This window comes from Anabrus simplex, chromosome 10, assembly GCF_040414725.1.
Source record: "Anabrus simplex isolate iqAnaSimp1 chromosome 10, ASM4041472v1, whole genome shotgun sequence".
Classification (NCBI taxonomy): Eukaryota; Metazoa; Arthropoda; class Insecta; order Orthoptera; family Tettigoniidae; genus Anabrus; species Anabrus simplex.
Window position 1 is genome coordinate 116271747 of NC_090274.1, and position 22213 is coordinate 116293959.

Below are 22213 nucleotides of genomic sequence, written 5' to 3' on the forward strand. Positions count from 1 at the left end.
TTCTTCAGAAGAAAAGTTTGTTCACGTCGAACACTGATAAAGGAATGAGAGAGATGTTCTTGAAGACTTTCATCTGGAGTGTGTTATTGTATGAAAGTGGAACATGAACAATGAGTAGCTCAGAAAGAAAGAGAAGCTTTTGAAATGTGGTGTAACAGAAGAATGCTGAAGGAGAGATGGTAGATCGAATCATGATTGAAGGTATACTGAACTGAATTGTTGAGAGGAGATAGATTTAGCTAAATTTGATGATCAGCAATAGAATGATATGGTGTATCTTAACAAACCCAGGAGTTGTTCAGTCTGTTTTTGAGGAGAGTGTAGGCAGTAAGAATAGTAGGGTTAGACCAAAGTATGAATATGACAAGCAGATTAGAGTATTTATGCAGAGATGAAAATGTTAGCACAGGATAGGGTGGCATGGAAAGCTGCATCAAACCAGTCTATGGACCAATGGCCCAAACCACAAGAACATATATTTAATGTAACGCTACTAGCTGGTGTTTTTAACAAAGAATAATTTCACAAAATATTTTCAGAAAGATTATACTAGTCTAACTAATGCTTACAGAAGAATTCAAAGCAGCATTCATGCTATTGAAAGAATGTAAAAATGTTTTGGAAAATATGTGAGTGAAGCTAAAATTGACATACAAAATGGAAATTTTTGTGATGTTCCACTTATAGGTCCATTTCTGTGGTAAATGTAAATCAGAATACATTTCTCTCTAGACTGTCAGCAAATCTGCAATTTAGACTGCTGACAATTCCCTCTAACTGTAATTCTTAAAAATGTTGCTGCTGATACTTCAGAGTTCAAAGTACTTACTGAACAAATCCAAATAGTGGAACCTTCTACATGCTAAGTAGATGCAAATACTTGATGGCTTGACAGAAAGAACAAATTTATGCAGCTATGCAGCATGTTCTGGGTACCATTTACAGAGTTCATGAAGATTTAGGGACGTCATAGTTCGAAATGGTAAAAGTAGTGATGGCCAATCTGAGCACAGAGTCTTGAGACTAGTGCAGGCACTGTTTCTTATGAGAAATTTTGAGAGATCTCGAGAGCATTGTCTCCACATTGTGTGACGAGCAGCGTGTTGTAGACCAGGTATCATCAATCGAGAGCGAAATGCCTTCGTAGCCAGTTTGCTCCCCGCTCTCGAGGAACAAGAGCAGCTTAGCGAGCAAGTAGGAGAAGAAGTAGGGGAAGTGCATGAGGTAGTACGTACTGCAGGCCAGTGACGCAAAGGTATAGCGCTTCTTTCTGGACAGGTTAGACTGCAACACGATACGCATGAAATTATGTGAGGTGACAGTAGCTTTTCCGTCTTTATGCTCTCACCACACGATGTTCAAATCTAGTCGTTTAATGTTGCATTTACTATGGGAGAGAGTTCAGCAGAGCGTAGGCCATCAACACCAACAAGTTTCAAACATTCCTGGGAAGAAGAGTATTTAATAGTTAAAGAAAATAACACAGCAAAATGTTTAATATGTAATAAAATATTGAGTCACATTAAAAATATTAGAAGAATATAAAGAAGTTTTAAATGTCACTATATGATGATTTTGAGAGTAGGTTTTACGATATTCAGGCATTAGAAAAGGATCTGCAGGTGTTCCCTATGTCCCTCTCAGTGGATGTGGAAACTGTTAGACCAGAACTGCAGCTAGAACTGATTGACTTGCGGTGCGATACTCAGATGAAAGATAGGTTTGTAAACACAAATTGACTGATTTTTATGTTTGTTTTTCATGGGAGAGATTTCCTAGATTGTGCACATTTAATGCTCATATTATAAGTATATTCGGATCAACTTATTTATGTGAACAGATGTTTTCATTAGTGAAGACTTGTAAATCTAGACACAGAAGTAAGCTCACTGATGAAAACTTGAAATGTACTTTGCGACTTGGCAGTACGCAAACGATAGTGCCAAACATTGACACAATACTATCTAAATGAGCCCAAAGGTCCTGTGGAGGAGAAGTACACCAGCGATATGTTTCAGTTTGTGTGTTTAATTTGTTATCATAGTCATAAATGTCATACAAATATTGAAATATATATTAATGAGAGTGCAAGATTATGTACAAATCACAAAAATTGTATTTTCTTTTGGTAAATGTATGTGTCCCAAAGCTTCAGTTGATTGTGAAAATGTATTTATTCAGGAAATATTGCACACAGCTTCCACTATTTTGTTGTATAATGTATAATTCTCATGTCCTGTTATACTCTGTAATCTGGGTCCTGACCACCTTCGTGGCTAAATAGTTAGCGTGCTGACCTTTAGCCACGGGGGTCTCCGGTTCGACTCCTGGCGGGGTCGGGAATTTTAACCATCATTGATTAATTTCTCTGGCACGGGCCAGGTGTATGTGTCGACTTCATCATCATTTCATCCTCATCACGATGCGCAGGTCGCCTACGGGAGTCAAATTTAAAGACCTGCACATGGCGAGCCGAACATGTCCTTGGACACTCCCAGTACTAAAAGCCATATGCCATTTCATCTGTGTCCTGTTTGTCTCACAGGATCCATGCTCCAAATAATAATAATAATAATAATAATAATAATAATAATAATAATAATAATAATAATAATAAATTTACTCATTGGAGACAAACATTTCAGATTCTCTATGGGAATCAACATCTATATCATCTGATAGCCAAGCAGGCATCAATTTTTTGGTAAAGAGACAAAGTCTCTCATAGTGCATTGGCACTGCCAGAGGCTCCAAGTAGCCTACGCAGTGGCCTCCATGGTATGCACTAGCCAGCGTCTTGGTAGGTGTGCTAGGTACCAACTGACGAGCCCAACCTAGCACATGAGGGCGAAACGCTGGCAACCAGGAATGAGTTAGCTGGAAAATTTATGTCCAATAACGGACCATTTATATTGGTATTATAAATTTACTCATTTGGGACAAATATTTCAGATTCCCTATGGGAATCAACATCTATATCATCATAATTAGGTACTGTGGTATATGACAGTGCAAAGTGTAAATTTGTTTTATTGTACACGACAACTTTAAGACAATGTCCGAAATTCAATGTAAGTAGTGGATGTACATTATCTTGAACAGATAACACATCACACAGCCTGCTGTGTTGTTTATTCAAAAGATGTAAAGTACATCAGCAGAAATACTTTGGGATCATCTGGCACTTAAAAGCACATGTCATCATGACACCAGCCAGGAAGGGTCTTTTGAATTGATATGTGCCTAGTTTGATGTTCATCAACATATTAGGCTCCCCTTATGTATAAGAATGGATGCTGTGTATCTTTTATGATATGTAGAAATCCATTGTATGAGAGGGTACCAAAAAATAAGTGGCAAAGTTTGTGTTGTAGTACTCATTTCTGCTGCTAGGTTTGTAAGGCACAACTCATTGCCAGTTCACTGCTGCCTGTGTTGTTGACCAGGCTTGTTCTCTTCATCTGCAGTGATTGTTTTCAGCTAGCACTGTTTTGTTCTTGTTTCATTTTTTTTTAATGAGGCAAGTTTAAGGGAACAACACGCAAACCCTTTATTGGGAAGTTTCAAGAAGTTTGCACAACAGTTTTTGTCAAAAAAGACCCCACTTGTGGCAGGCAGGAGACAAGTCTATCCACCATGACAATGCACCTGCACATACAGCCATCTCTGTTGGACAGTTTTTGGCTGAAAATGGCATGGTTCCACTGCCCCATGCCTGACATGGCACCGTGCGACTTTTTATTTCAACATGAAAAGGGGCATGAAAGGACACCAATTTGACAACATTGAAGAGGTCAAGAAAGAACTGAGGGAGGAGCTGTCAGTCATTTCTAAAGATGACTACAAAGAATGCTTCAGACAATGGAAGCACTGGTGGGACAAATATACTGGTTGTAATTAAGAGTATTTGAAGGGGATAACTTTGTTTTGTAAAAAAATTGAAAATATATACCTTTTAAAAAATAATTCTGGGTTTTTGGATACCCTCTTGTAGGTCTGTTAAATTGGTACTGGAATTTTATGTTTACTTGAAAAATCTTTATTAATGATTTATATTATTCTTTACCAGATACTCTAGAAAATTATTAAGGTGTATAATATGGTGGTGGTAAATATGTGTTAATATGCAATTTGCGACTTACAAAACTATGTTAAATGACTGATACTCTGCTATAGCTGTGCTGTTTTGTTACACTTTTGGTTTTGCACTTTCTTAAAATAACCAGTGGTATATTGAGATATTTAAATAATTACAAATACAACTAATTTAATACAATTATCTTTGTTTTAATTGGCCCAGAACACTCCTCAGCCTGTTACATGCATGCTCATTTAATTCTGTCATTTCAAAAGTGAGTCTGAAATCTATTTCTATTAAATGCTTCCAATCATAAGAGGTGCACATTCTTATAAAAGAAAGAAGGGTCGTAATGTTGTGGCTCACCTTTTCAAACCTGAATCAATTTCCTTCCCTAAACAGTTCTCTTCAGGTATACCAACCACCACATTTGCCTCATACTTGCAAGGTACACCTGCTGTTGCTCTACTGAAAACAATATTTTGTTGTTTTACATAATTTTGGCATCCTATTTCCGTAGCAGCCTGGTAAATATTTCCCATGTTATTGATTTGTTTGGTAGTTGTCGGCAAAGCAGACTGAGAATCAGTCGAAAGAGAACAGATAGCTGGAGACAAGACATGGAGAGATGTGAAATCATTAGCAGTAAATAGATCATGCTAGAGAAATTTTTTTGAGACCCTATGTTCTGGCTAGGAATGATAGGAAATACATAAGTCATCGATTCACCTGAAATATTTTGATTTTAATATTTTTCCAGCTATTATCTAAAGTAGGACCTCTGGTACCCACGATCATTTAGGCATAATATGGTCTGATGCCTTGCTTAGTGGGTTCATGACTTGTTGGCCAAAAAATTTGCTGGCAGGGTGGAAAGCTGGTGGTATACAATTTCTAACCAACAGATTGCTGCCAAAAACCAGGGTTCAATTCCAAACCTTTCTGCACTGTTCAACTGGAGTGAGGGCATATACCTATGTATATATAGCCCTGAGCTATTTCTTGGTGCTATTCAACATCAATAACCTGTGCCAGTACTATATTTCACTCCCTCTTCTCCTATCAAATATCATATTTTTATAATCTCATTAACCCTTAGCCCTCTTTTATCTCTGAACACTCATGCCTCTACAGCTCCATTTAAGAACCTGCTTACATAGGGATAAGAGACAGCATAAACATATGGACGGAATATTTATAAAAAAATCAACTAAAGCAAACACAAAATAAATATAATACAAGCACAATACAATATTCAGGTGCAATGTTCAGAATTTTTAAGCCTGAAATTATCTCCGACAGACACTTTTTATCTGTAATTGGGCAGAACTTCTCAAAGCACCCGCTGGGATGTAATCCAGGCTTTTTTCTACATGTATTGCAAAAAAACACTGTCACGCATCATAATTCAGGCTTACTGTTCATTGCAATATTCAGGATTATGCCTAAAATGCTTTGAATTCAGGAAGAGTAACATCTACACATGACTTCCAATTAGACTCACGTCTGAGGGGTGTAACATTTTGAATGTTTACACTGGCATACCAGTTAGTCTAGCGCACAATCTCTGACAATAACTCGTCAGTCATGAATAATTGGAGAAAGTCAAGTTCACTGTTAGGTTTAGTCCCTTGCGGTGGCTTATAACCTGACATACCTTTGAATGGGATTCTTTCTAATTCCAAGTCCTTGTCATGGTATTCCCTCCAGCCATCAGTAGAGGTACCAGCACTGTCATTTAGCATACTTTTCTCATTAATGGGAACTTCACTCAACTAACCAACACAATCTCATTCTGCAATATTTTCCTCATCACTTAATTGAAAATCACTCTCATTATAGCTGAAATCAACGTTACTTTAATCTAAAAGTCTGGCTATTTCCTTCTCATGAGTGTTGAACGACGCCATGTTGCTAAACGTCTGTTTACAAACTCGCGAGGTCTCCAAAGAATACGCACAAAACCTGATTTCAAAGAAATTATAGCTATAAATGACTTCAAATTGTCCTCAAAAGATGGCAGTAGTTTACTGTACCTGTAATTGATGTGTGCGTAATGCGACAAAGGAGTTATATAAGGAAGAAAATCATGTCGGTTATTGCCCGACATAGGATCTATGCAGGATATTCTTGTTGTCGGGCTTAAATCCTCTGGTGAGCTTAATGTAAGAATGTAAGAAAAAACTCTGTACAAAGATTCATCAAACTTCATACCCGAATCCGTAGAGAAACAGATCAAAGGTTGGACACATTATCTAAAGTGGAGGTTATCAAGAGCTCTGAAAGGAAACTTTGAACTGAGGACTGAATTTCTTGAAGACAGAGCAGTCACGTTTATGGATATCGCTGACTTCTCATATATGTTGATTACCCAATGTAAATACAAAAAAGTGACTACATAATGCAGAACACAGAAACATAAATTGAAAAAAATAAAATAATCATGCAAGCTTGAAAATGAAAAAAAAGATATAAATATAAAATAAATTGACAAAATGAATAAATAAGTTCATATTTCTGTAATCAGTGGTGTTGAACACGATATATATATTAGTTAGCAATAAACATGCTGCACAAGTTAAATGATGATATATCATCAAAATCTGGGCAATGGTAATAAATGATAACTTAGTTAGACTTAAGTCTTAAATGAAGATAACATGTCAACAGTTAACAGAAAGTCTAGCCACAGTTTATTAGCAAGACCTAATAAAAATTGTTGAAAGTTACTGGTAGTAAAAGAAAAAGACATTTATGTTCACTTGCAGTAGTTTTCAAACAACTGAAAGTTCAATTTTTCACCCCTCATTCTTACACAGGTCAACCACTTTTCAGCCTGTCAGTTCGCCAGACTTACAGCTGGTCACCCCTTTTTACTAGCTATCATGAGCTTACTGGGAGGAATTTTATCTTCATAACCTTTGGAGTACACACTGTATGACATCCTCTGAAGGTGACAGTCTAAATGAGCCCACTGCTGGAAATCTCCATCATACTTGCAGAAATGTGAATGGAAAAAGAGACTATTTTCATATGAACTCAAGCATATGCTCTTGAGGTACTGTAAACATCCCGTGGAAAGGCTCTCTGAAATTTGCCAGCATGCATTGAGCTGCAGACTGTTCTATCTGTATAGAACATACATAATCACAGAAGAGAAGAAAACAAGCTAAGACAAGCAGCAATGAAACTGTTTTGCCATTTGTAAGGATTCAACAATTAACAGTGAAGAATACAATCTGCAACACATGTTACTGCTAAATATAAGTATCAGTTGCAGTGAGATTCTTTCATCTCCTTCATTCTGGAAAACAATTTCTCAACACAAAGAAAAAAGTAAATTTTAAAATGAACAAATCCTGGAAGACTACTCTGCATTTTGTTTTCAGAACAACCTAATGCCTTTCTCCAGAATGAGCTAACAAACGTTCATTCAATTCAGACTGAACAGAATATATTTCATTACATACAATAAAATCTTCCGGCCTTTTCTCTGAGGAATGAGTTAACAGGTGTTGTGTAAGCTTAGACTTCAAAGAGAACTCTCTACTGCAAAGATTGCATGAGAAGGGTCTAGCGGATGAATGAACTAATGAATGACGCTTAAGACCAGAACTATCACGAAACGTTTTACTGCATGCATCACACCGGTACGGTCTTTCTTCAGAATGGGTCGCCATATGTCGACCAAGATTAGACTTGCTACGAAACATTTTACAACATACACCACAACAAAATTGTCTTTCCATTTCCATGTCATGGAAAGACAAGTGTCTTGCAAGACTATCCTCAGTAACAAATCTATTCTCACAAAAATTACAAGAAAATGGCCTCGATGATGAGTGAATTATCATGTGTGTCTTTAGACCATCCTTCACAGTAAATGATTTCTGGCATAACTCACATTGGTAGGATCTAATCAAGGAATGGGTAGCCACGTGTTTTGTAAGGCAATGCTTAGTACGAAAGTCCTTACTGCAGACATTACACTCAAATGGTCTTTTTCCTGAATGAACAGACGAGTGTTTAGTAAGGTACCGTTTACATTCAAATTTCTTACCACAGATATTACAACAGAAAGCGTTATCAGAGGCGTGAGTCTGCAAGTGTTCTCGCAAACGATACTTCCGAGCAAATGTTTTATCGCATACATTGCATCGGTAAGGCTTAGAATGGATTAACAGGTGATAATTACGATAATACTTGTTAGAGAAAGTTCTATTGCATACGTTGCAATGGTAAGACTTTACTCCAGAGGAAACTGAGTGTCTTTTCACATAACACTCTTGTGCAAAAATACTCCCACCTACAGAAGAACAGTGTGCCTGTTCTTCAGGTTGGGTTAACAATTCACACGGAAGAGGAGCTTGTTTGAATGCCTGAGAGGAACCATCAGGTGACTGCAATGAACCATCGGTCAATACTGCAAAATCCTCCACACTGGAATACATAAAACATCATTTCTGAGGAAGAAAATACAAACAAGCATAGATAGCAACAGGATAATAATCATAAGGTTCTGACTGCTATCTGATGATGCAAACCTGCATAAAACCACTAGGTTGGAGCGGATGGAAGGTATTGGATGGGATAACTGCTGCTGTGCTACTGGGAGTAAAATTAAGTTTTGTCATACTAATGTAGTCAGCAACTGGACTGCTGACAGCAGGAGAAATGCTGACAAGGGCATTCAATTGCCAGGAGAAAATGTGAACATTTCTGTAGCAACTAGCAAAACGAATATTCCTCCACTCTCACCGACACTACAGCACAGGGTGAACTCATTTACTCTGAACTTATCTTTTTTACATCAGACAGTGATTGTGACCTAGCAATATATTTCTTATCATACACTGATTAACCCTTAGAGATCCATCATTACATATGTGCAAAAGGGACTTTACCTGTTTGGAATATGTTCTCACCGAGAGCTGAGTGTTTCTATATCTGCTTTACAAGTTTACCGATGTGTGCATTTACTCCTGCCCCACAGATGAACTCACCAGGTGATACTAGAGAATCAGTATAGTAACTAACAATTTTTGTCAAAGTAGATTAGTTTCATGTACTGTATTGATGTTAGACAACTATGACAAAGGTTTTAGTTCTACCTAATCAATACCAAATTATTATACAAACAACTGTGTTATATACATGTATGTACAAATGGGACTGGTTTCAACCCAACAGTTGAGTCATCATCAGCCATTAAACTTATTTAATTAATTAATTAATTAATTAATTTATTTATTTATTTATTTATTTATTTATTTATTTATTTATTCACGAAGCACAAGATAAAGTTACACTGAGCAAATTTCACTTGCACTGTCAACAGACTATTTAACAAACGTAAACTTTCCTAATAAAATATAACAAACATAACAAAATATAACAAGATTAGGTACACAGCCTACTAATAACAACTGTCCAAATCGAAAACCATGAGAATGTCCATGTTCATAGCCAAGTCGTCGTGGTTCAAGATGGCGGTATAATCCCTTCACATCAACTTATCTTTAACATACTATTTACACACCTCTCGAATACACTTTTATTTGATGCTATATCAAGCTCTTGTCTCCTATTAATATTGTTAAAGAGTGTTGGGAGGCAGATTAGGAAAGATTGTTGAAGTATTGAGTGCTGAGTGTGGGGAATGTGGAGGTCTTTGGTTTTGGTGGAGCGGGAAGGAACATGGAGAGAGAAGAGTGAGACAAGATGTTCTGAGCGGTAATGCCCATTTAAGATCCCGTGAAGGAAACTCAGGTCAGCTACCTGTTGCCTAATGTGCAGTGGTGACATATTAATTGCTATTAATACCTGCTGCGTAGACAGATTTCTGAGCTTGGGGTTTCTGTTCCATACAATTGCAGCAAACAAGCACACTGCTCTGTCTAACTGCTTAGTATTGGAGGGGGAGGCTGTTGTCCAAATCGGAGAGCAGTAGCTTAAGAGAGGTTGAATGATCACAAGGAAGAAGTGACGAGCAATGGGGTCAGAAATTTCTGTGAAGCGATAGAGAATGCCTAGTAATTTCATAGCCTTGGTTGTATATGTTTCTATGTGGGTCTTAAATTGTAGTTTTGTATTGCATATTACACCTAGGTCACGCTGTTGCGTAATTACGGTGATGGGCTTGTCGAGTAGGTAATATGATGTCGGTAGAGGAGATTTACGTAGTGTTATGGTCATGTGGCTGCATTTTTGTGGATTGGGGATAAGTTTCCAAGTACGACACCAGTTCGAGAGGGCATTAAGTGAGGACTGTAGCAGAGCTGCATCTGCTGGATTCCTGATCTCCCTAAATATCTTGCAGTCGTCAGCAAAGAGTCGGGTATTCGCTATGTCGTTGAGTTCGGATGACAGATCGTCCATAAACAAAGAAAACAGCAAGGAGCCAAGAGTACTGCCTTGTGGGACACCGGAGGTGACTGGTAACCATGAGGATGAAGTGCCTGATATTACCACTCTCTGCCAATGGTTATGTAGGAATCCAGCAAGAAGGGTCAGAAGACTGCCATGTATATTAAATCGTTTGGAGATTTTATGAAGCAACAGAGTATGGTTTACAGAATCGAAAGCTTTCAAAATGTCTACGTAGCAGATGTCCAGCTGTGATTTAGCTGCAATGGCGTGTGATGCAAAGCTATGCAGAGTGGCCAGGTTTGTTAGACAAGGGCCACCTGGTAGAAAACCATGCTGCTTGTTTGAGATATACGGCAAAATGAATGCGAGGAGGCGCTGGTGTATAATTTTTTCAAAGTTAAAGGATAGTGTGGGGAGAATAGAAATTGGTCAGTAAGATGAAACATTAAATTTGTTGCCTGATTTGAGAAGTGGAACAATATTTGCCTGTTTCTAGGTAATAGGAAAATAGCCTGCGGCAAAACATCTGTTAAATAATTTAGAGAGAGGGACGCAAAGAGTGCTTGCAGTACTTTTTAGGAAAAGAGGACCTATAGTGTTGGCACTGGTAGCTTTGTTGGTACGAAGAGTTTGAAGAAGGTTATAAACTTTACTTGGTGTTGTAGTTATGCTTGATAGGGTTCTGTTTGAAGCTGTACCAACGGGAGGGAGTGGTTTATTTTGTAAGGGAGGGGAGAAGTTGGAGAAGAAATACCTGTTGAACAGTTCATTGTGATCGGCGCCGTCTGCTGTTGCATCGTTGTGGTTCACACTGACAGGAATCCACTCTGTCCTTCTCCGTGTGTTGATGAGACTCCAGTAGTGCTTGGGATTGCTGCGGACATTTTCAGTGACAGTGTCTACGTGTGTTTTCTAGTCTCTTCTGACCATAAACCTCATGTGGCGTTGGATTTTAACAAAGGTATTGTGAGTGTGTGGGTTAGGGAAGTCTTTCCACAGGCACCAAGCTCTCTTCTTATTAAATAGTATCAGTCTGGTCTCTTGTGGTATCCAGTGTTGATATTTGCTGGTAGTAGCCCGTTGTGCAGGTACGAAGTCTTTAATTGCAGCTTGCAGCCAGTCGTACAGCAGGTCAAGAGCCGATTCGATATCAACTATTTCGAGCAGACTCCAGGGAAGGCATTCCAGGGCACGACACATTGCAGGCCAGTCGGCATGGTGCCAGATGTAGGTAGGGTGGTAGGATGTCCTGCTGTGAGGCTTTGTGGAGGGGTGGGGAAGGAGGAATGTAGCATCGAGAGACTAGTGGTCGCACAGGAAAAGGTTTCTGCCTGGAGTTATTGTTTTTAGTTCTAATGAGGAGAGTATGAAGTCCAGGGTGTTGGGTCCATGGGTTGGGAACATATTAATAAAAATGTCTATAAAGTATGTGTCACAGTTGTTAGCTGACTGTCCGGTAGTTGGAGAAGACCTCTTTATAGACAGATTAAAGTCGCCCATTAGAATTACTTCGCCATGAGGGAGAGCTGCAATGACCGAGTCCAGGCACTGTTCAAGGTCACAGAATGGGCTGTTTGGTGGTCTGTAGTAACATCCCACAAGTACAGGGCATCGAGGAAAGAGTAGCTCCACCAACACTAACTCACAGTTCCGTTCGAGATCTGTCCTTCGTGTACATGGTAACGCACTGTTCACTGCTAGCATCACTCCACCACCTAGAGTAGCGCGATCACAAGAGAATATGCTGTAATTAGCATTGAGTGGTAGTTCACTGTCACTAGCCCACGAGAGCCATGTTTCAGTAAGTCCAATCGCGTCAACTTCTCTTAAGTCTGGCAAGGATAGTTCACAATCAGACAACTTATTGTTTAGGCTTTGCACATTCTGACAATAGATGTTTATGTCTGTTTTCATTTCACAAGTGGTGGGACCGGGGTTTAAGTGGACATCTCCAGCCAATAGTAGGAGGCAAAGCAAGCCCCTAATCGCTAAGCGACCAGGCCTAGGCTTGTTCGGCTCAGAGCTAGTAGGGAGGCGCCTATAAGTCTGGAAAATGGCACATCCAGTCAGAGAGAACGCCGGAATGTAGTAGTTTTTCTCTGCTAGTAGCCATGCAAAAGGAGAACTCACTTTTTCACTTGCACACACCGATTCCTTAACTCGAATAGACCAGTGCAGAGAACTGTAAAGCGCAACAACTCTGATTATTACCACACAAACAACAACACAAACTGCAGCAACACTAAGCTTGCGTGTGTCTCCTCTAGCCGCCATCTTGAGTAGAAAAAAACAGAAAACCACATAAGCAAATAATATCCAAATTTTTAAATAATAGCACATTGTTTGTAGGACTTTTTTAACATACCTAAAATCAGATTGGTTATATGTTGGTCCAATAAACTAAATTTGAATGAAGCGAGATTGGATCAAAAATAGTTCAAAGTTATTCTATAATTTTTTTTTCAATTCTTATCATTCCATGTAGCTCAAGTGAAGTGTACACTTTCATACTGTGTTTGAAATATGAGTAGTGAAATTACCTCATAGCATTCATAAGCATGGACATTCCAGTAACGGTGAAGTGAACAAAGAGACTGTGTAGTTAATTCCACAGCTTTTTATATATGCAAAATGTTGAAGACTCACATACTGATTATGAATACTTTTCTGGTGACTTACTTATTACTCTGGGCTGAAAAAGTTAGTTCGTTCAAGAACAAAACTAAACCAAAACCAGTGGCGCAAAAGCACTGAAGAGCCATGGCCTACCAAGCGACGGCTGTTCAGACCAAAGGCCTTCAGATTATGATGTGTTGTGCGGTTTGCTTCCTATACCAGGGCCATAATCTCACTGTGAGATAGCTCTTCAACTGTAATCACGTAGGCTGATTGGATGTTGAACCAGACCCCACATCCAGGTAAAAATCCCTGACCTGGCCAAGAATCAAACCTGAGGTCTCCAGATAAGAGGCAAGCACACTACCACTACACCATGTACAGTAATGCATACTTTGCATAAAATAGAGAAAAATAAATTAACAGCAGAAAAACCAGCAACACGAACAGAAGTCCTAAAAGGCAGGAGAAGAGTTTGAAAAACTGATATGCCCTGTTTCCAAGCTACACTCGTATACATACAGAGACCTATAATTTCCAAATAACAACAAAAGGAGCATACCCACAAGGCATATCCAAGCAGTCGTCGATCAGCCATGGTGTTTGCTTAGTCCAAAAAATAAACCAATGTCCAACATTTAGAAGAGGAAGCCTTTCTCTCCCAAACCAAACATTTCACATAAATATACGTCCTCACTCTCAACACTTATTCAAACTACGTGGATTAGGATCTAAGGAGGCTATGAACTTTGTGCAGCAAATGAACACAATTACAATCAAGACTTCTAGGCTTGAACAATGCATTGTAGGCCCATAATGCAAACCAAAACAACAGTCTCCAACCACATGGATATTCAGCCATAACACAAACACACACAATTCAGAACATAACGTGAAAGCACCTAACCCTCATCATTCACTTGACAGTGGAGAATACCAAAAACGCACACACTAATAAAGTTAAAACCAGGCTCAAGCCACACAAAACCAATCAAAATGCTGCAAGACACATCTTTCAGATATCCATGCCAAAAACATTGAAACAAAGGGAAAGAATGAAAAGACACTGTTATCTCAAATTGCTTGAAGTGATAAATCATTTATTTAACGCTCCTGAAATGAACGAGAGTCCAATAGCATATACAGGGCGAACAAAAGATGCCGCATGCGGAGGTCGCCATGCGGTTCCTCGTCGAAATTCACAACAAAAGTTTATGTTGCAAAACCTAGTCCCACCAGTAGGTTTAATAGAAATGCACGTTAAGAAACAAGGCTCCAGCAATGCTGTAATGAGGTAAAGAAATAAAGGCTGGTTGTACGGACGCGCCGATGTTCGAGTTGCGTTTCTGCCAATTTTTTTCAGTTAGTGTATCAAATTGTATCCAATGTACATCTCCACTATGCAATACACTAATGTTCTGTCTTGCTGTTACAGTTACCTTTATTTAAACATTCAAACATAACATGAACTTCTTACAGACGTAAGCGTCCACTTTGTTTTGTCCATGGCACAAATAAAGCCAATACATAGAACATAATAGTGGGTACAGTAACACCTTCTCTATCCAATGCGGTACAAAGAAACACAATACAGTACAGTAGGTAGGCTACACTGGTTTGCCCATTATGCTATGTACAATTCCATAGTGTACGTGTGACGTCCAGTCTTGTCTTCACAGAGCTGGTACGTACACTTACGAGCAACAATGACTTCACAGCAGATGTTCAAAGTGACCACCTTGCATTCGTAAACACTTCGCCACTCGCTGGAGCATACTTTGCCGGACCCTGCATCCACCATTGCCGATGCAACATGCACACAAGTTTGTACATCCCCGGGTGGAGTACTAAAAACATGTTGCTTGAAGTGTCCCCACAAATGAAAATCTAGTGGATTATGGTCTGGGGAATGTGGAAGCAAGAACACTGGACCTCCATGAACAATCCATTTCCCTGGAAGCGCTTCATTTAACTAGACGCATAGTCATTCCAAAGTATGGTGGTGCACCATCATGCTGAAACCATAGCTGTCACCAAACACCAAGTGGAACGTTTTCTAAAGTGTCAGGCAAAGTATTGCCCAATAACGTACAATAGTGGGGCGCATTCAACTTGTCCGGCAATATGTAAGAGCCTAAAGGCATTCCTCTCACGATTCCAGCCCACAGGTTTAAGCCAAAGCGTGCCTGAAGGCCATGTTCATGGGTGACATGTGGGTTGTGGTCAGACCAATAATAGTTGCTGTGATGGTTGAAAATATCTTCCCAAATGAAATTACATTCGTCACTCCATATCACATTCTTTATAAAATGTTCAACTTGTTGCAAAAGCCATTCACAGAACTGTACTCATTGAATGCAGTCTTCTGGCCACTGGTGTTGAGTTAACGTGTAATGGTATGGATGCAGTTTTTCATCGTACAACACGTCAACAACCGGTGTTTGAGATACCTGGAACTGCCTTTCAATATCACAGGTACTTCGCTGAGGTGATTGGTGAATGGCTTCGAGAATGTCATCCTCTGTTTGTGGAGTACGTCTAGTCCTTGGACGACCTCTGTCTACTACTTGTGGACAAAGATTACCGGTTTCCCGCAGGCATTGCTCAAGGCGATGAAAAACATTCTTATCGGGATGGCGCCTTTCAGGGTACTGTGCTGCATACTCATGAGCAGCAGCAGAAGCTTGGTTATCAGATGCACCCAACACTAAATGCATATCGACCTATTTGCCGTTTGTGGACTCCATCAGGAAGCCGCCCTACAAGCACATGAGAGGACCAGTTATGGTTGTGCACTGCATGGTTAGTTGACTCATGCATTCAGTTGAATGGATCACACTGTCATGTGTTTGACTATTGTCATAACAGGATATCATGCTTATAAATGCAGTTGCACGAGGGGAACTAGGGACCCGACATCATACAAACAAAAGTAAAAAACAACCTGACGTAGATTCGAGCCGTAGCTCCATGGTGCAAGTGGGTTTGATAACCCAGCTGTATACTCAGTGAGCTGCGACGGCAGGTACGGTAAAGCTGGATGATGCCTGTTTCTCTATTACATTCTGATGCGCTGCAGGATATGACAGTGTTGCCAGCTTCTCGTTTTCGACTTGTTTTCCAACAGCACCAGATCCGATTTGGCTATAGAAAATTTTGTCTTGCAATGGGATGAGGAATCGCATGCCGACCTCCAAGTGCAGCATTTTTTGTTCACCCTGTATTAAAAGAACAGAAACACTGCCTATACGAGAGGAAAGCCATCCCTATCCCGTCCATCTCAAGGCCAGAAGATGTTCCAAAAAAAAGTAAAATCCTACTTATGGCAAGAAAGAAATTCTTCCAATGACAGATCTCGCAAAAGGCGCTATCTGCCTGCATTGGGTCAAGTTTAGTTCACAAGTCTTTCACATGACAGAGAAGAAGCCATTATTAGCTGACTGACAATAATGCAAAATCAGACTGAAGTTACAAGATATTCACAGGGACCAAAGGTGTGGTTCAAACACCAATGAAAAGTGTTAAGTGAGATAGGCATGGTTCCTAAATATGCAAATAGAACCTGTATATGCTGTTAACAAGGTCGCTGTAACTCCAAATCAAAAGTAATTACCCATGAAAGTTCAGGGATGGTCCCTCTGGAAACTATCATTCAGCAGTTTCTGTCTCAAGATGGTACTGTACTCCATAAAATTGACAGTGTCTCCAACTAGAAAGTAGGATCAATGATGTAACCATGATGAGAATCAGGCTCATATAGGATATCAGAATGTCAACTGTTGTCAAATAAGAGAGCAAATGCACATTTTTGTAGATATTCAATCTTTTCTCCTTTGTCAGGTTGGCGCTCTTTTCTCTGGTCTATTTTCAGCCTAAGGTAAGGTGAGTGGAGTCAGGATGTCTTATTCATGTCAGAAGAAAACAATAAAATAATATCAAGAATGACGTGAATTACAAAGAGATGGGAAAAACAGCAAAAGGGTATGGACAATGAGGATAGAGGCTAATGAGGGGAACTCACAAGTGTAACAACTAGATTTCCCTGAAATTTTGTTCAGTGAAAGAAGGGTCAAAATAAGTGAACAAATGTTTCGCCTTATCTGTAGTCATGGTATAGATGTTGATTCCCATAGGGAACCTGATGGCCAAGCAGGCATCAATGAGACAAATTCTCTCACAGTGAATTGGCACTCTCGGTGGCTTCAAGTAGCCTATGTAGTGGCCTCCTCGGTATGCACTAGCCATGCATCTTGGTGGGTTGGCTATGTACCAACTGATGAGCCCAACATAGCACACAGGGTCAAAATGCTGGCAACCAGGAATGAGTTAGCTGGAAAATTTATATTGTCCAATAATGGATTATTTATGTTGTTATCTGTAGTCAATCCTTTCCAAGAAAATGACAGTTGAAGTTTACGTAAAGCTGCATCTCAGTCCTAGAACATAGCAAGTTCAACGGATGTGGTGGCACAGCAGCTATTGCTGGGACTTCCCTCTCTTGCGCCCTATTTTCAAATCCCATTTAACAGTTTTTTGTTTCATTTATCTACTTATGTGCAGTGATGATTACTACACAAATGTTCTTTATCAAATTAGTGGATATGAGGGCATTATACTGATTGTAAATTTACAACTGGGTTACACACACACACACACACACGCACGCACGCATGCACGCGCGCGGGCACACACACACACACAAAAGAGTGTAATTTTTCGGGGATCACAATGTTTTTTAAGTTCACTGTTACACTAATTCTTCAGGGAAATGGATGATACGATTATAGAAACAGAAATTTCACACACCACGAGCATAGTGCGAAGGCAGATTTGCCACAGTTATGTTTCTGGGTGGGAGTATCATTGGGGAAAGAAACAGTGATAATATTACTGAAGATTTCACATGTCGGCAAATATGTTTGGAACATTTGTGGATAATTTGTCCGAAAAATTTTGAATAAGTTTTTTAAATTTATTTATGTTTTAAAATACACTGAACAAAACCCTTCATGTAGAAATCGTCAATGGACAAAAGTAAATAAATGAAAGAAACAAACAAAAATTGGGATTTGAAGAGGAAAGCCACTATGCCACCACATCAGCTGAACTTTGTACATGCTAACAGGAATGTAAAGCACATCGGAAAATTCGACTATCATTTTCTCAGAAGATTTTTACAATACTTTTACAATCTGCTGTATGTCACACTGACACAAATAAGTCTTATGGTAACGATGGGATAGGAGTGGGAAGGAAGCAGCCATGGCTTTAATTATGCTACAGCTCCAACATTTGCCTGATGTGAAAATGGGAAAACATGGAAAACCATCCTCAGGACTGCCAAGGGCGGGGTTCAAATCTACTATCTCCCGTATGAAAGCTCACAGCTTTGCACCCTGAACTGCACAGCCAACTCGCCCAGTTTTCTCAGAAATGGTCGAGTCTGCGGATAAGCCGATGCAGGTGTTGGCTTATTTCGACCCTCTTTCTCTGAACAAAGTTTCTGGGAAATGTGGTTGTTCTCGAATGTTAAGTAGAAACTTAATGAATGAAGCTGTAGGTATAAACATGCATTGGTGGTGCAGCATATGGGGCAAATGGAGGAAGAAAGGTTAAGTAAGAGAATAACAGACACAGCCATGGAGGGTAAGAGAAAGAGCAGAGAGAATTAGTCATGCTGATAGCACATCAACTGGTAATCTGCAGACCTTTGGGGAATGAGCAGTCAATTAATACTCTCAGGGCTGTAGTGCCATGGGGTTTGTTTGTAAATATACATAATAAAACTATTATTTAGGTCACATTCTTCAATTACTGACCCAGGAATTGAAATTAACTTCCATTACCTGGGTATTTTTGTGAAACAGTTTACAGTAGAGGACACATAATGTACCTTCACCCTTTGAGTGCCAGGCGAAAATGTAAAGGTGAGGTCTAAAAGTGCCAGGCTGCTTTAATGGAAAATGTAGGCTTTCAGAAAAAATATAATGATGATGATGATGCTTGTTATTTAAAGGGGCCTAACATCTAGGTCATCTGCCCCTAATGGTATGAAATGAGACAAATTGAATGACAATTTAAAAGTCCAAAATCATCCACTGACCAGAATTCAAAACATGATAATGAAGAATGAATGGATGGATATGAATTTAAAACAATCAGTGGATCCGACCCGTAATGCCACACATTCCCAGAAACTAGTGTTAAACCATAGTATTACTGACCAAGGGACTGCTTCTAAGGCATAATCCTGAATTTTTATTTTTATTATTTGCTTTATGTCGCACCGACACACATAGGTCTTATGGCAAGGATGGGAGAGGAAAGGCTTAGGAATGGGAAGGAACTGGCCATGGCCTTAATTAACCCGGCATTACTCACTAGGTCTCTACGAGCGCCGTTACTCGCTAGTGAGCGCAGCGCTCACCTTCATTTTAAAAGGCCAAAATTTGCCCATATAAAGATGGAGGTATTTTTAATACATCAAATTGAGTCCAACCTCACTTCTCAAAACCATTTCTCCTCTGTCTAATAATAATAATAATAATAATAATAATAATAATAATAATAATAATAATAATAATAATAATAAGGATCGAACCTGCCAAGTTGGGGTCGGAGCGCCAGTTCCTGAACCGTCTGAGCACAGCGCTAGGAACACGAATACTTAAATTTGAACAAACAGTTATTTATTTAGAAACCCTAATAATTAAATTAAACAAATTTGACGTAGTTGGATTATGCTAGTACAAAATAAATTATTCAAACATATAAATCAACATAACAGGAAACAAATATTTTACACACTTAGTCATCATTTCACATTTTACATTCGAACTACACTCACTCATCACTTTCGTTGATCTCAGCACCATTTTTGGAACACTGTTTGCACATTATTACAGTATGTTCTTTGCAAATGGCCGCAGCACACTGCACACATCGAGCGGTCGTTTTTCTGTTCTTCTTGCATGGACAATACATGCACTTTTGACGTTCTAACCCATGAGGACCCTGCTGTTGCTGCTGTTCCACTTCAGGCAAACCAGCTTCTCTTCTTATCTGCATTTTCAAAATTGAATTCAGATTTACAACTGATGATCGTGTAACCAAGTGTGATTTTACCAGCTCTCTGCTCAAACATTTCAGATACTAGCGCCGTGACTCGGTATGACCTGTGTTGCTGCGATAAATGATTTGGCTACTTATAGCAGCAATATTCAACAGTGAAAAGAAAATAGTGAGGGGCCACCTACAACTTACTCGAGCTACTGAATATACACTCTTCATTTCATCGACAACATCAACTGCGCCTTTAGTAAGGTTGTAAAAAGTTATCACCTCCGATTTCTCCATATCTTCAGCATCTGGATCAATTTTGTCACTATCGTGCATTGTAGAAAGCATGAGAATATTTTTGTTTCTTTTTGAAACATACGACACCAAGAGACACTTTTCTCCATACCCAAACATGCTGCTATAAACTGGTCTCCCTCTGACATCAATAAACGAAGGGGGAATCTCACGTTTATTCTTCCTGAGTGTGCCGACAATCGTCGTACGGTGATTTTCCAAAAGATCGATGGCTAACGGCACAGAGGTAAACCAATTGTCTGTTGTAATATTACGCCCTGTGCTGGCAATTGGCTCAATTAGTCGTTTCACCACGCTCCTTGCGCTATTATCCATTTTATATGGGCCATCAGGTTGCTGTCCTGCATAAATTTCCAGTTTCAGGGTATAGAATACCCTGGAATCCACCAAAGCAAACATCTTAATTCCATATTTATTAGGTTTTCTAGGCATAAATTGCCGGAAGATACATCGCCCTCGAAAGCCCTCCAACATTTCATCTACAGTGCAATATTCACCAGCTTGGTACACATTTGAACAGCGAAAGACAAAATCATCAAACAACTTCCGGATGGGAGCAAGTTTGTCAGTTCTTTTTCTTTCTTCTCTATCATAGATACTGTCGAATCGCAGAGCACGAAGCAGTGTGTAAAACCGGTTCTTGGACATCACAGTGCGAAAGAATAATGGAGCAGTTGAATCATTTACCCAGAGATCGTTCAGGTTGACATGTGACGATTTCAACACGCCAGCCATATACAGTAAGCCTATCAAAGCCCTAATTTCGTCAATATTTGTATCCGGAACATCCCTAGGTCTAGCATAATTTACCCTCATTTTAGCTATATATGCATTCGTATATGTGACAATATTCTGCAGAGTTTCCGTAGGAAAAAACAATTGCCACGATTCAATAGGTGTTTTGACACATTGGGCTTTCCTTTTCACTCCAGGTAAATGTGACACCAAATTATGTCTCCGTGTTCGAATATTTGTAGGGGGTGCATGGAGGCCCCACTTGGTAATTCCATCCCTTCCGAGAACGAATGGAATGTGGCCTTCAATCAACGAAACTGCTTCATCTTCCTCAGAACATGCAGACACTTCTGTTTCAGAGTTATGATCACTTTCGTAAACATCATCTGTTTCATTACCATCACATTCATTGTTCAAGTCCACTTCCTCCTCCGTATCACTCAACCACGAAAGTATCTGATCAGTGGACGCCATTATAGCTTGTATAAATTCACCAACAACAGTTACAGTATAAATATTTCACACTAACACAAGCTTAAGACAAAACTCGACTTACTACAATGCGAAAAATTTGAGTAACACTGTTACTCGCTACTGAGCGCTCCGCTCACCAGACATGCACTGTCACATCTAATAATGGGCTGAGGGTCTTTGTTTACATATATAACTGAAATAACTGGCACCTTCACTTCCTAACAGACTGTTTGAAAGGTATAGGGAGTTTCAAAAGAAAAGGTCGTGTATCACTCCAACAACAAGCAATATACTACGAAGGTGAGCGCCGCGCTCACCTAGCGAGTAACCGCGGGTTAAGGTACAGCTCCAGCATTTGCCTAGTGTGAACATGGGAGACCACAGAAAACCATCTTCAGGGCTGCCAACAGTGGGGTTTGAACTCACTATCTCCCAGATACAAGCTCACATCTGCGCATCCCTAACAGCACGGCCAACTCACCCGGTCAAGCCTGAATTGATGATGTTTGAAGTATAAAGGGATCCAAAATCCAGGTCATCGGTGCCTCATAATGGTACTTATTGCTA

General features: G+C 39.5%; 1 protein-coding gene across 1 annotated transcript in view; it reads right to left on the reverse strand.

Annotated features, from left to right (window-relative positions):
* Positions 1-1023: 1023 nt before the first annotated feature.
* LOC137502355 (uncharacterized) overlaps positions 1024-22213 on the reverse strand; it is a 45866-nt gene continuing 24676 nt past the window's right edge. The window contains exons 5-7 of the mRNA XM_068229364.1: positions 7957-8518; positions 1389-1445; positions 1024-1284 (exon numbers count right to left, since the gene is read on the reverse strand). Coding sequence (XP_068085465.1) covers positions 1024-1284; positions 1389-1445; positions 7957-8518 — 880 coding nt within the window. The remainder of the gene's footprint in view (positions 1285-1388; positions 1446-7956; positions 8519-22213) is intronic.